The sequence below is a fragment of the Nomia melanderi genome, chromosome 10 (genome assembly GCF_051020985.1).
Source record: "Nomia melanderi isolate GNS246 chromosome 10, iyNomMela1, whole genome shotgun sequence".
NCBI classification, from domain to species: domain Eukaryota; kingdom Metazoa; phylum Arthropoda; class Insecta; order Hymenoptera; family Halictidae; genus Nomia; species Nomia melanderi.
This window is the reverse complement of record NC_135008.1, coordinates 1,184,078-1,199,045: the sequence shown is the minus strand read 5'-3', so window position 1 is coordinate 1,199,045 and position 14,968 is coordinate 1,184,078. Positions and strand designations below refer to the sequence as shown.

The window sequence follows — 14,968 nt, the reverse complement described above, 5'->3', positions numbered from 1 at the left end:
TGAACGAAAATATCATTGTATTAATAAAATTGCCATCGTTCATATACATATTAACATTTTACATCGTAACACTTATTTCATATATTAATTCTCCCACTAAGTTTCCTCTTAAGCTCTATCTTACAATACCTGGAGTCGTTTCGTAGTACGGAAAAAGAGGCCTATGCGTATCAGCATTGAACAACAACACCTCTTAAAACACCATGAATAACAAACGTTTATTTACATTTATCGCATTCTCAGTCTCTCCATAAACCGAAATCCACGGTACCGGGACACACCGTTCGAGGAACAATCGTCCCCAGACACCCGTAATCTCTCCGTTCTCAGTTTACATTGTTCGCGTACACACGCTAACTACCTTCGAGAACGGCGGCCAACGTTCAAGCTGGATCCTTCGTCCGATCGAGCCACGATTTTCTATCAGGTGTGATACAGCAATCCACTATTTTCTCTTAACCCTTCGACCTGTCACCTCTCTCGAAATGGTGTTCGCTGGAATCACTGTCATAGCAATCGTTCGCTAAACATAGGGGATCGTGTCAATCTTTTGCTAGAAAGGGGATTTTCTGATTGATCGTTCACTAGAAACAAAGGATTTTCATACTGATCGTTAAATATAAAGGAAAGCTTTAGAAAAATAATTATTAAGCTTTCAGCAATAATTGCTTCGGCAAATAAGTTTCGCAAGCTTCAAGTTCAGATTAAACTCAAAGAGTTGCGTGCATTTTTCCTTGATAATTAAGAACTGGATCCTTGCAGTTTTAAGAAGTTTCAATTACTTACGTTCATAATTATGCGCCTCTGTTGCCAACATCTATAATACACTGAACACGAAAACAGAAGAGTCTTCTATCCAACTGTCACGTCTAATAATTAAAAGAATCATCAACTATCCGAGATGCCAACATAAAAGATGCTAGCCGCGAGTAGCTACCAATGAAAACAATATTCGCGATATTCAACTGCCTGCAGCTAACTTTCAATTCAACACCTAATTCAACAGAGAACACGAAATTCGCAAAATTCTCTATACTATACATATACGACCAAAACTAACTAAAAAATGAAAACCTTCTGCAGCCCAGCCCAGAGCCAAACATCGAACAATTTATCAAAGAACAATAAAAAATCCACAAACGCGCTCCATTCCCAACGTGTGCCAAAGATCAACAAATACAAATTTCCTATTAAAATTGATAACCAAACGTGTTGGTAACGAAGATCGGCTAATTACCCACTCTACGAACAAAAGACATTGAGTTTTCGTAATTATAGTTACATAGTTTGTAATCTAAAGACATCTAGCGCATCCTATTAAATACACAATAAAGTGCTCAGTGTGTAGGTGATTTCGTTTATCCCCATAAAACCCCAATGAAACATCCGATTTAATCAGCAATAATGGATTACTCATCGGTGCAGCCAACAGAAATGTTCTCGATGCTAATCACCCTCTCGCGGGTTTTGTGCGGGAAGCCATTTTGAACGTGCGCCGCGTCTCTGACACTTATACACATACATTTGGGCAAATAATATAAAAATAATTCTGAGGTACACCTCTCTCTCTCTTTCTCTCTCTCTCTCTCTCTCTCTCTCGCTCTCTCTCTTTCTTTCGCTCTTCGTAGTTGGAAATTTCCTAACTAATTGGCAGATCGCGTCCGCTGCGACATTTTTCGTGAACGCGTACCCTACCGCTGGGATCACTTTATTTTTTCATTTTTTCCTTTAATTTTTTATTTCATCCTGTCACCTCTCTCTCTCTCTCTCTCTCTCTCTCTCTCTCTCTCGTTTCTCGACTGTCTCTCCTTATTCTCTCTCTCTCTCATCCAGACGCATGATCCTTCGTTCGTTTCGACGCACAGGCTAGCCTGCGAACATTTAGGCACAGGGAACTCCCGGCTGCCATTAACACGTTAAGCGCCATGTCAGTCACTGGCGACTGACGCTTCCGAATGACTAAAGAACAATCGTAACACACAAGACAACCGATGTGAAATAAAAATGTTTAATAAGGCAACTTGATAATAGTGTAACGCGAATGTTGCGACGCCAAACGATTCATAATTGTTCCTACTTTTCTTTGCTACGAAAGACAAACTCTATGGGAAAACGCTTAAGATTTTCGTGGCGCTTAACGTGTTAACTGGAACGATAGACAAACGCGTAAAACAAGGGCTGAAAGAGCACGGCCTAAGGATTCGATTAGCCCTTTGCACTCGGACAGGTTGCCACTCGATTCGGAACGATACGATCGGAAAATTAGAAGTTCGATGTTCAATTTCGTGTGAGGCATAGAAATCGAATGATCTTATAATTTGATTTTTGAGTTTGCGTTGCAAGAAGTGTTACAAACGTGTCACCGGAAAGTAATTTATAATGGGAAATACCGTCGAGTGCAGAGGGTTAATTAAGGCTTCACCTACCGGTGATTGTTCAACACTAGAACTAGCAATCCGATCGAGCTTTCTGTAAGTTTGCTAAAACCGTAAGAGTGCATTCATTGAAGTTTTAATTGTGTTGCTAGATCAATCTCTAATAATTTATCAGAGAATTTTCATGTATCTGTTACCTTTTTAGCAATCGTAAAAGAAGATTAACTGTTGTCTTGATCTATCTAGTAGTTCTAATGTTAGTCTCTCGAGACCAATAATTAACAGCTAAAGATGCTTCGACTCAACGAATATCCAAAGCAATGGCGAAATAAAATGAACTCACTCCAATGAGTCGTTCAAATGAAATCAACCTTTACCAGATTCGTTACACAGAATCAATATACAATTCTTAACCGTTAATCATTGTTCCTTTAACCGTTACACGCCGGCAGGTGAAATGCTAACGTTAATCGGTGTCTCGAACGACGATTTCGAGGCTTGCAGCTTCAAAGAGGCTCGCAGAAAGATTTCTCGAAGCTAAGAACCTCGAACCCCGTTTGCCAACGATCCCTTTGAACGAATTAGAACGCGACACGATCGATTAACAAGAAGAGTAGAACGGAAACGAAGGAAAAAGACCAGCTCGTAGCTCGATCGCGAAGGGTCGTTCACGTAGAAGATAGAAAGCACGATACGCTAGAGCAAGGCATCGATTTGCGTGTAAAAAATAACTCTCGTCCTAAGCTTAGTTCGTAATTCTCCGCGGCGATCTCTAATATCGATGTGCTCCTTAAGAGGACGCGCGCCCTTGGAGAAGTCTTTTAGATCGGACAGTTCTGCCGTGCCATGCCACTTTCCTCCTGAACGATCGAAAGGTTCCGGGGCCGTCGTCGAAGACGCAACTTCTGCCGATCGATCGACGAGTACAGTAGTGCTGATTTAATAAAATAAAAATCTTTGGACATTTCTTATATCTTTGACAGACCTTCCTTTGTTCGGTATTTTAAATGTAAGTCGTTCGTTAAAGAATTGATTAATACTAGAATCTGGATTTTTACAAAAATAGAATTGAGAAACAGAATGTTGAATCCAATGATTGTTATTTTCATTGAAAATAGTGGTTACTAAGGAATTTGTGTTCGTTAGATGATGTTAGAACTTAATAGACATTCCTCGTTAATTGAAGCGACGAGGTCCCAACGTGGGTCTAGCATCGAGGCACTACCGCACTCGCCGATCTCCCGCTGCTCGATCCGATTTCCTCGCTCGCTGATGGTAAGCCCACCGTCGGTTACTCTAACTCACAGACTCCTCGACGTTCTATCGACTGTTGTACGCTGACAACGCAACGGAATGTTAAATTGTAAACGGCGCGCCAACGCTGCTCCACTCCTCCATTGTCCCTTATCGTTCTAAAGTCGACGTTCGTTCCACGATTCGCTGGAGAATCTCGTTACAATTGGTAGTATTGACGTGTCGTGAGCGCTCGTGAACACGTTCACGGACATTCCGTTAGAATATTATTCTTGTAACGCTGATATTGACCTAGATCATTTTTCGAAGTTCGTTTCTCTGCAACGATCAGCAGTTCCGTACGATTCCGTTGCGCAAAATACTCGCCGCACTCGAAGCAGATGAAGATGTCCTGTCCGCGAACGTGTTAAGATTTCTAGAGATAAATTCGACTGAGCCGCTTTCATCGGAAATGACAGACGGTTGAGTCGTTCGAACGGTTTTATACAGGTGTTTCGGTAGAACGCGTGCGGGTGGAACCTTCCCGAATTCGAAATGGAAACAGAAGCCATGGGAAACCCGTGTTTTCATAGAAGTTTCGTGCGTTCGTCTTGGTTCTTTTGATTTTCCAGATTTTGGACTTAACCGGAAGATCGACGATACACGCGAGAAGCATTGGTAATTTAGCATCGTCGACGAGACGAAAGCGTGACGGAGACTCGATGCGATCAACGTAACCCGATCGAAAGAAACGTTACTGAAACGGTCGGGGTAATTATTGAAGTCATTGGTACGTTCGTCATCGCTCGAAACTACGATTATCGCTATGCTTATTACAGAATCTCTTCTCGTCCTCGGATTTTGATACTTCAATGAAAATCTGTTAACAACGTCGACTGATAAGACGGACTCTGGAGCCGAAGGTCTACGAAACGAGATACACGGTATTTAACAACTAACTTATCGATCGTTTTACTGGCAGTCATCGTTTTGTTATGCGGATAAACTCCAAATGAGATCGGTCAGTTGATCGCACTCCGTCGCGAGGGTCGCCAGTGGAACAATAAATTACCGATCGTTCTTCCGGCATCGATAGTGCATCGTTCGAAACGAGAAACACACTGCATAAAACGATTTCATTGAGCGCGTCGCTTAACGGATCGGAAAATCAATCTAACGATGTCGCTCGAATATGTTTCTAAAGTGTATCCTTTCAGCTCGTGACGGCAGAGGTTCCCAATGCTAATCCCGAACGTAATCTAATTCCTAGGATACTGTACAATCGGTATTGTCTGTTAGCGTCAGTGTCTTTTGAGTGGAGGATCGGTAATAGGGACTTAGGCCACGTGCGGTTCTGAGAACGAGTGAACGGAACTACATGGAATTGTTGAGCGATAATTGGTAACAGTGCTGGGTAAAATGTCGCTCTGAACATTGCAAAGTATATTGTAGAGTAGCAAGTAGCTCTAAAGATGAAGTATTTGCTACAAGAAATGTTTCAAATATTTAGAGAAAAGAATCTTGGTATCCTTTAACACGTTGAATGTCATGGGGTCACCGGTGACCCACAACCAAATAGAATTACTGTAGTTCACTCGATGAAACGAGGATTATATGAAAACATTTCTATATTATAAATAATGCTAGATAATAGAGTGACATTCAGCTGAATGAACGTAGAATAGTAATAATAATAATAGTAATAATAATCTTCCTCTGTGAAATCATGGCGTTCAACGTGTTAAAATTCTGAAAGTTGGGACATTATATTGAATTATAGTGCCATGCGTTGACCTAACGATATAAAACACTAAATATTCATTTTAAATGCTACATAATTAACACATTATTTTATAATCTAAATAGCATTTGAAATGTTATTTCCCGAAATGTTACCCAGCTCTACATTGGCTCGTCCAGGTACCAATCATCGCAGAACGTTCACTTCAGGGTGACAAATGACGCAACGACCCGGTCAAGGAACGGGACAGATGTCTTTCGACAAAAGGACTGTGTCAGACCGCACGGCACTTACCCAAGAACCTCTGACGAGTCAAAACCTTAGAATTTTACGTCTTCTTTCGAAGTTACTCTAACAAACAGCTAAGTTTACAGCCTCGCGCTCCCCGCCTCTGAAACAAAGAGAAAAAGCTAGCATGGCGTAAAAGTATGAGTCGAATTTGGACTATTCAAACGATCAACGCGACGCCAGTTGGCAAAGAAAAGTTCTTCTAGCACGGCGATCCGAGAATTCGATCGAAAAATCGAAACCGACCTCCCCCTCGCACTATAGAATTCATATAAATTTGTACCATCGTTATCGACGCACCCTGTATAGAACCTCGCGAAAGAATCCTCTCCGTCCGTCGATACGAGAGTCGAACACTCGACTGCCGCGTCTCCGACAATTGTTCCTCCAAGCTCGGGAATGAATGTTCACGACAACGCACCGAGCGAACCAAAGTTCCGTTAGGATCTATAAAGATGCGAGAGGATTGAAAGCGGATATGCATACGCACGCGAAGCCTGAGCGGTCTACAATCAACAGCAGTCTTTTGAAATTCGACACGCGCACTGCAGTCGCTTCACCAAAACCTCTGAAACCGATAAGCCTTATATCGTCGATATAATCTCCTCATAAAAACGCTGAGACACTACGTACAACGCACGGTCGCCGTAACACCGCGAAATCTCGAGTACGCTCCGCGTCGTTTAACGCGTTAAGCGCCACGAAATTAAGCGTTTTCCCGTAGAGTTTGTCTTTTGTAGCAAAGAAAAGTAGTGAAAAGTTAGCGTTACACTATCATCAACTTAGTCGCCTTATTAAACATTTTTATTTCACATCGGTTGTCTTGTTACGATTGTTTTTTAGTCATTCAGAAGCGTCAGTCACCAGTGGCTGACATGGCGCTTAACGCGTTAACGCTAGACGTTCTCTAATCCTTTCTCGTAACTATCGGTTTCATTGAACATCTCACTATTCTCTCGAACGGAAACTTTCGAGCGGAGCAGGCGTGTACTCGAGACTTCGCGGCGGAAAAGGTAGCTACGTCCCGAGAAGCGGTACTCTTAGGGGGTCTGCTCTATGTTGCATGGAAACGACACTGTCGCCGTACGGATTCTCATGGGTTCCTTGAAATCGCGGCAAACTTATTGTCACAAGTAAATTTGGCACAAGCGCTGGTAACGTGCCCGCTGCGCGTTGATCGGCTCGCAGTACACCTGTTGCGATCCTCGAGGATCGCGAGCTTCGCGATCACTCGCCGGCGCGCGTGCCTCGGTACGCGAGACACTCGTCCCCCCTTCCTCGCCCGACGACGAACACGCCGAACATTTATCGTCTAACGACCGCAGCTCCGAAGCAGGTGGAGTCTAGGTCAGCTACGCGCTGCGCGTCCGAGCAGACGAAAAGCCGAGCAACAACGTTCGTTCGTTTGTAGCTTTTTGGAATAGACACCGAGGTGGGTCCTCGGCACTCGCCGAACGCGAGAGATAGGTGGGAGTAATTGAGATACATAGGGTGCGTCTGAAGGAAGTAACGTCTCGCGCGAAGTCAGGTGAAATGGAATGGAATTGTTTAAGTATCTTAAACTGTTTAAGATTCAGATTTGTACCCGTGCGTTTAGGATTTGTGGAAATGATCGTTAGTACAGAGACATTGACAATGTGTACAGAGTGAAACGAAAGGTAACTGAATATTGGAATTTGTATATTTGTAAACGAAACAATGCTCACTGTCAATTTCTGTTCGGGTCTCGAATAGGTTCGACTTTAGTTCCAGACGCATCCTGTATAAACGTTTCGTTGAGACCGATGGTCACGGTTATAATACGATCACACAGTTCGACTACGCAACTCTGCTCGCTAGTTTATTATCATTAAAAATTTAGAAATCACTCGAATCACTGTCGCTGAGCGAACGTCTGATATAGTTCGGAGTCCAACTCGGCGCAAGGATTTATCTCAGTCTGCGATACATCGTCATCACCTCCTCGCTAATTTCTCATTAATTGTCCCGCGAAATGTTATATCTGTTTTCGGTTTCGTTTTTTTGTTGCTCGTTCTTGTTCGCTATCTTATTTAAGATTCCTGCGCTTCACCTAAAAAGAGTATATTCCAAAATTAAATATACATATGTCTGTATGTATGTATGTATGTATGTATGTATGTATATATGCATGTATGTATATATATGTAAATATATGTATATAATACGAATGTGTATATACAGATACAAATGTCTCTATTTTACAACGAAACATCTCTCGACCCTCGCAGGTTTACATACGTCTCCGATGATTTCTATGATACTTTATACAAAACAACTGAACACACCATAAACGTAGACACAGATAAAGTAATCGACGAAGAATGGGAAAAGATTCAATGTGCGATAAACTAAACGTTAAAAGAAATATATCGGAATAACCTCCTCTCGTCTATTGTCATCTCGTAGAACGTCTTTTACTGCTGAAGTTCTGGCGCAACAATATCTTCGTCGTTCAAAATATTCAAAACAATAAACAATGGTTATTACGTTTTTCGTCCGATCAATGATCAATCTTTCAGAATCGCTGTCTATCACCGCTCAATAAGCGAAACATAAAAAATATAATTCTATCACAAAAAGGAATGTAACGTGATTGTACAGGGAAACTGTTGTAAATCATTCGTCCGACTGAAGTTTATAGGTAAAATATCTCGATACAGTTCCAAGACTCGCGGAATCGAAATTATAATACAACTCGTCCTGGAATTCAGCTAAGTTGAAAATCACTCCGTCGCGACGTGTGAAGATATGTAACGATCGCCGGTGACGCACATGTTAATTCGAGTGCTTGCAAATATACAACTTAACGCGAAGAAGTTACGTTTATTATATAAGAATTCGACCTCCGAAACGCTGTTACTTGTTTTTCCTTATCGGAAGAAAGAAACGGACAATCGATTCCCGCGCGAGTACATAGCTGAATGTCCAAGAAATGTTAACACGTTGACTGCCGTGTTAGTCACCAATGATAAGTGCTCCCAAATTGTTTACATAAAACCGTTAAATTCCGTAAACTAAACAATAGTATAACATAAGAATTGTGATGCCAAACAATAGTTGTTCCTATTGATCTTTGACGTAAAGTAAGCAACATTACATAAATCTCTGAAAATTCTCGCGACAGTCAACGTGTTAACGATACATTCAATGAGGAGAGAAACCAATCCCCTTCTTAGTTTATTATACCTTGTTCCAATAATGTTCAGCTCGCAGACGTTACTTGGGAAACCGTGAACGGCGTCACCTGATAGAGGAAACACCTGTTGCACACCCTCACGGGTTTCGTGTGCCCGTAACGCGGCAGGGGAACGTTGTTGCTGCTGCAACGACCGCAGAACACTTTGCCACAGTTTCTGCAATGGTGTCTCCGTCGCACCACGGTGAACCCTGCTTGGCAGGCCATACACCTAGGCGCATCGTTGTCTGGAACCCAAGCCGGTGCACGTTCAACGCACTCTTCGCCGCGTTCGGTTATCGGAGAATCTGTGAATAACGATCAACTATCAACATAATGTAATTACTCAAAACAGAGTTGATTCCAGTATGAAGTTTATAAACGCTATGACAATGAGTAAACAGTGGGGTAGCTTTGTCAATGACAAAATGTTTGTATAAGTACCTATATGATTGAAAGCTGAACGAATTTGAATAAGGTTTTTTAATTGATTCGAACACTGAAAGACTTTAACATAGGACATGATTCCAAGTCAATGTAAGAATTACAAATAAAACGAATTATTCTCTCAAGAGAACAGAACGCACTTGTGTGTTGGTCGTTTGTCACGGTGGTGTCTTCCAAATCGTCTTCATACTCCTGCAACGAGTCCTGTCGCTCGTGATTGGTGACTGTATCGTTTACAGGACTCGCCGGTTGTTCGTCCGTCGTTAACCCTTCGTCCTTCGTCTCTCCGTCCTCCGGGGTTTGACTACTGTTCATCAGGAACACGCACTTCAAGATGTTGCGCAGGTCGGAAGCGAAATTCGTTTGCAACTGATCCGCTACGCCGGCTATGCAGACGAACAGGCGGTGAACGAGATCCTCGGACGATCTGAAACAACGGGACACGTTCGAATACTTGCCGCAACGTACAATCTCAAGACACGATCTACTCTGAACCAGACATGCTTCGAGACAGCGAACTATCAAACAGACCAAACACTCGGACTCCTGTCTAATTATCAACATGAAACTCGCGAAGGGCTATTAAAAAAAATGGATTCCTTCTACGCTACAACAAAGGTGAATCTAAAATTCTAATATCTCCTTGAAACAGACAGATCGGTCAACCGCTCGCTACCCGAAGAATTCTTTTACCGGAACTTCGCTCGAATCTGATTCCTATTCGCGATCTCGGCGGCCTGCATCGCGAGTGCGATCTCCTCGTCGTCCTGGCAGTCGCTCTGGAACTCGCTGGTCTCCGAGCTGGAGTCGCAGCAGCTGGAACAGCTGGAGCTGGACCCGACGTCCGGCTTGTGCATCAGCGAGTGGTCCGAGGTGAACGACTGCGTGCTGGACATCGTCGACGCGTTCACCAGTCTTATCGCCCGAACGGTTCTCTGTACATCGTCTTTCATAGCAGTCTGGATCCCATAAGAAACGTTCTGCGACACCACCGGTGAGACCGACTCGGTGACCAAGCCGCTCTTGTCAGTTCTGGGTCCCAGCCCGTCGTTCATCAGCTCGTTGGGACTCCTGCTCTCCAGCTTCCTCTTGGTCTGCTCCGAGCGAGGGTTGGCCCGCTCGTACTTGTCCCTCTTCTCCACGTCCCTCCTCTTCATCCTGCTGATCTGCTCGGACCTGGACCTCCTGTGATCCAGAAGCTTCCTGTTCTGCGGCGACAGGTTCCTCTGAGCCCTGGGAGCGATGCAGGTCCTCTGGCCAGGCGCGACGTTGCCTCTGGTCTCGAAGTGCTGCATCCTCGGGCTGGCGTGAGGACTGTGGCTCCCGAAGTTCGGCATCTGCCTGGTGTTCTGGCTGGGGTGCAAGCTGGCGCCGTAGCTGACCAGTCTGGGGTTCAGGCAGCGGTCGGTGGAGTTGGACCTGGAGCTCTCGGTGCTGGTCGCGTAGTAGACGCTCTGGAAGTTCCTGGTCTCCTGCGCGCCGTGGATCAGCGAGCCGCTCCTCTCGTGCTTGCGGTGGTGCCTCCGCTTCTGCTTCTCGTCGCGCGTCTTCCTGCAGGCGATCTTCTCGTGCGCATACTGCTCGATCTTCGCGCCGATCTTGCCGATGCTCTGCGACGTGGACGGACAGTTCTCGCACTTCAGGTCGCACCAGAACTCCCTGCGGGACGTGGACGCGTCGATGTTCAGGTTGAGGTTCTCCCAGTTCTCGGTGTAGTTGATCTGGAAGCCGGACTGGTTCGAGTCGCAGACGGATATGTGGCCGTTCCCGTACGCGACGCCCACGAACTCCTCGGTGGTGCCGTCGAAGTTCGACGATATCCTTGGAATGTTCTTCGCGGCCTCGTTGCCGGCCGGGTGCAGGCTGTGCACCTCGATCGACCCGTGCTCCGTGCCGGGCAGCGTCTTCACGCTTCTCAGGCTGCACACGCAGGAGTTGTCCGAGATCGTGGAGCTCTTCCTCTTCGGCGAGTTCAGGTTCGAGCAGGAGTAGCTGGTGTTCTCCTGCGCGTCGTCGTCGAGGACCTGGTCCTCCTGCTGGATCTCGTTCGCGAACGTCTTCTTCTCCTCCGGGCTCTTGTCGTAGAGGCTGGTGTTCTCCGACGACAACACCGTGCAGATGCCGGAGTCCGTCTGCTCGGATATCTCGTTCTGGCAGTCGCTGTCCAAGAGGAGGTTCGACAGAGTCTTGTTCGCCTCGGAGATCAGCTTCTTCGAGTCCAGGTCGGGCAAGGAGTTCTGGATGTGCATCGTCTCGCCGGACACGTTGTTCTCGTGGGACACTTGGTTCAGGAGGTACTGCGTCTGCGGGATCTCGATGTTCTCGGAGCCGACCAGGATCTCGGATATGTCGGCCGTCATGAAGTCGTCCTGCTGCTGACCCGACTCGCTCTCGTCGGCGAGCTGCGTGTCGCTGTCGGCGCTGTCTCGCGCGTGCACCGTCAGGTAGACCGTGTTCGCCTCGTCCCTCCTGGGACTGTCCTCGCAGGACTGCTGCCTGCTGCCGACGCTCGAGTTGCAGGCCTTCTTCGGTTGGCCGTATTGCACTTCGTCACCGACACTCTCACGATCGCACGATGTCCTCGCACCACCGTTACACATCGGAACGTCCTCGTAACAGTCCGCGACGACCACGCTCGAACGGTTAGGCCCGTGCTCCGCGTTGCCGGCCGTCCTCGCGTCCGCGTGCCTCTCGCGAGACTCTAGACGGTTCTCCGGCGAACGATCGTCGTTCTCGCGGCCCTCCGCCAACGCCTGAACGACGTCGTTCGCCACCTCGTCCATGTTGCTGCCCGTGTTCCTCGTCACTGTGTAAAAATCTACGATGAAGTCTTTGCAGTTCGGGTAGCCGGTATAAAAATTGTGAACGAACTCCTCCAAGTCCGGTATGTCTTGGCACGCGGACTTCGAGGACTGCGTGATCGGGCCGGACGGCTCCTCGTTCGAGCACAGCAGCTTCTCTAGCATGTACAGCTCGCGGTTGTTCAGCGTCCAGAGGAGCTCGCGGATCTTTAGAAGCAGCGTCTGAAACCGACGGAACGTCCAGTTGAGCTTTGCGTTCGGATGTTGCTTGTCGAGTGCTATCTTACAGGGATTCGAATCGAAGAGAATATATCATGGAAACTATATACCGAAGGCACCGGTAATTCGCCTGATGTCAGTGCTTGATCATTTTTCAGGGAAGGAGTATTCTCAAGAAACATGGAAATCGACCCTCCGATTGCAGTCTAATCGCCTATCCACCACATTTAGCAAAACTTCGCTCGACATTAAGCTACACAGGAAGGTAAGAAAATTTAATTATCAATCTCTCAAGTAAAATAACTACACCTGATATTCAACATATTTCATTGTAGATACCATCGACTTGCAGAAATTCATTAAACTTGGCGTCCTTCCCTTGTAAGCGAACATGCACGGGACACTGGTCGAGCTAGCCGAATCACGATCGACCCAATCCAATCGCTTACCCTAAACGGTCTGAACATTTCGCTGATGTTGTCGGGCGAGTTGAGGCACAGTGGCCCTCCAGGCGGAGCCAAGAGGCCGGAGACAATCGCCAAACGGGGAATAGTGAACATCAGGGCCGGCTCGTAATTATCCACGTCGGCCTGGCTGAGCAGTCCGCGTTCGAGTGCTCTCTGCAGCGTCTCCGAAAATAAAACGCACACCAGTTCCTGCTGCTCGTACTCCTTGGTCGATTTCACCGGGACCATGGCGCCGACGTAGCACAGCTCGAAATCGGCGAACAGGCGGTCGAAGATCTTCAGCGACTCGATCAGCTTCTCCAGCGACGGGTCCAGCGGGTTCTGTGTCTGAAAGAGGTACTACGAATAGAAAAGTTAGTTTGACACTGCTCGGACACCACCGTCGAACGGCCGACGATCTACGATCTACGATCTATACTCGGGCTGAACGTTCTGTCGGATCCTGTGCGAAATTCCGTGGATCTTTCAGTTTCTTTTAGCAGAATATAAGTTCACCGTTGGTTTATAGTATTGCCAATTGGATGAAAAACTTTTGAATAAGATATCAAATTGTACGACTATCAACTTTAACTTTGAGACGGGTTAACGTATATTCTGCTTTGCGTAAAAAGCTAGCAAAGGGGACGGTTTCTAACCGCCTAACCGCAAAGAGTTAAGCAGGAAAACACGTTTGCCCGCTTTTGTCTGTCTCCAAGAGTCCTCAGGAAGTAGTTGGAACGAAACGCGAGACGTCCGAAGATCAACTTCCTGCAGATTTCCACGCTTCTATCTCCTCCATGGAACGCAATATCGAAGAGCTGGGAACGCGAACGAAACGGGCCACGATGCTGCCAATTGGCAAGGCTACTTTCCATTTTGTTGAGCGGAGTACACAGCGATCGCGCGTTGCACGCGCGGACAAAGTGGAACGTATTAGGCGTATTACACGGATCGTATTTATAATTAAAGGTAGAACAGCTACGGAGCGATCCAATTATCCCGAGTGGCGAACGATACGCGTATCGGGTAGGCACGATCGGCGAGCGCGATTAAATGGAAACGTTGTAATTAAGCCGGAGTCCTCGGGCCAATGAAAAATAACAATCGAGCCGAACCGCGCCGGTTCCGCGGGAGACCCGACGCGACGCGCGAGAACGCGAGTCAGAAAATTGTGCACGACCGATGAATCATCCTCGCGCGCGCGGTCGATCGTGAAAGCGCCGCAGAATCTGGGCGTTTCTCTCGTTAAAAGGGGATATTCTAAATTATAATCCGGCTCGCGGGCGTATTTCTCGATCTTTAATCCGGCCGAGGGGCCGGCGGGCACGGAAGACAGTTCCATTTCCGGCGGAATACGATAATAATCCGAATTAAACGGTGTATTTCATTAAGCCCGGCGACCGTCCCGGCTCCCGGCCACCGCTCCGCGCGAGAAATAGGCTTCGCGAATATTCAAATACGAATTCCCGGGATTCTGAGACTGGCAGCTTCAATTATCTCCCTTTGTCCCGCTGGAATGACTCCGCGTTCCCGCGGAGCCGGGTCGCGACGCGGGTTTCGGTGACCCACCGGATTTTTACCCGGCGACGCGCCGCCGTCGCGTTTCATCCCCGCGGCGCGTGGGAGAATTACTCCGCTGCCGAAAGCAATTCCGCGTGAAACTCTTCTCCGAGGAATCCGATGGAATTCGTGGTTTGCCTCAGGATTTTCGAGACTTACGGAATATTCACGCCCGAAGGATCTTTCCTTAGCTACCGACTGGACGTTTAAGGCTGGATTTACGGGCAATTACGCGAGTACGCGTTGCGATACTCTGGTTTTGAAGCTACAGTTTTGCGATTTCTATAGGGGAACACGTAGTTTTATAGGGACAATGGGATAAGCTGTAATACACGTCCGTGAATCTAGTGTTAAGTGCATAAGGTGTTAACCCTTTGACTCGGTCGATTCTTGGTTTGACGCGATAAAACTAGAAAATCTGATATTTAATGATCTTTGTGTAATGCGTCGGTGCGTGAAATATTCGAATAAAATATCTTGTGATGTCTGTTCGAGTTAGTTTCGAAGCATATCGTTGTCTCAAAAAATGTTGAATATTTCCAGAGAATCTTCCGAATGCAAAGGATTAATTGCTTGTCTTGTAATATCGCGTCAGATTCGTTGATTCCGAATAGAAATAGAACATAAATAGCATGTTTATTAGGAGTTCTTGCCATTAATTG

General features: G+C 46.3%; 1 protein-coding gene across 6 annotated transcripts in view; it reads right to left on the bottom strand.

Moving 5' to 3' along the window:
- LOC116433567 (lateral signaling target protein 2 homolog) overlaps positions 1 to 14,968 on the bottom strand; it is a 43,704-nt gene continuing 28,736 nt past the window's right edge. The window contains exons 3-7 of one of the 6 annotated variants that reach the window (XR_004236312.2): positions 12,750 to 13,106; positions 9,974 to 12,303; positions 9,421 to 9,707; positions 7,344 to 9,141; positions 1 to 5,740 (exon numbers count right to left, since the gene is read on the bottom strand). Coding sequence is in view for 4 of the 6 variants with exons in the window: in XM_031991805.2 (XP_031847665.1) it covers positions 8,861 to 9,141; positions 9,421 to 9,707; positions 9,974 to 12,303; positions 12,750 to 13,106 (3,255 nt within the window). In the remaining 2 variants the exon portion in view is untranslated. Of the gene's footprint in view, positions 9,142 to 9,420; positions 9,708 to 9,973; positions 12,304 to 12,749; positions 13,107 to 14,968 lie in introns of all 6 variants that reach the window. The other 5 variants (XR_004236311.2, XM_031991805.2, XM_031991791.2 and 2 more) reach the window with 5 other exon arrangements.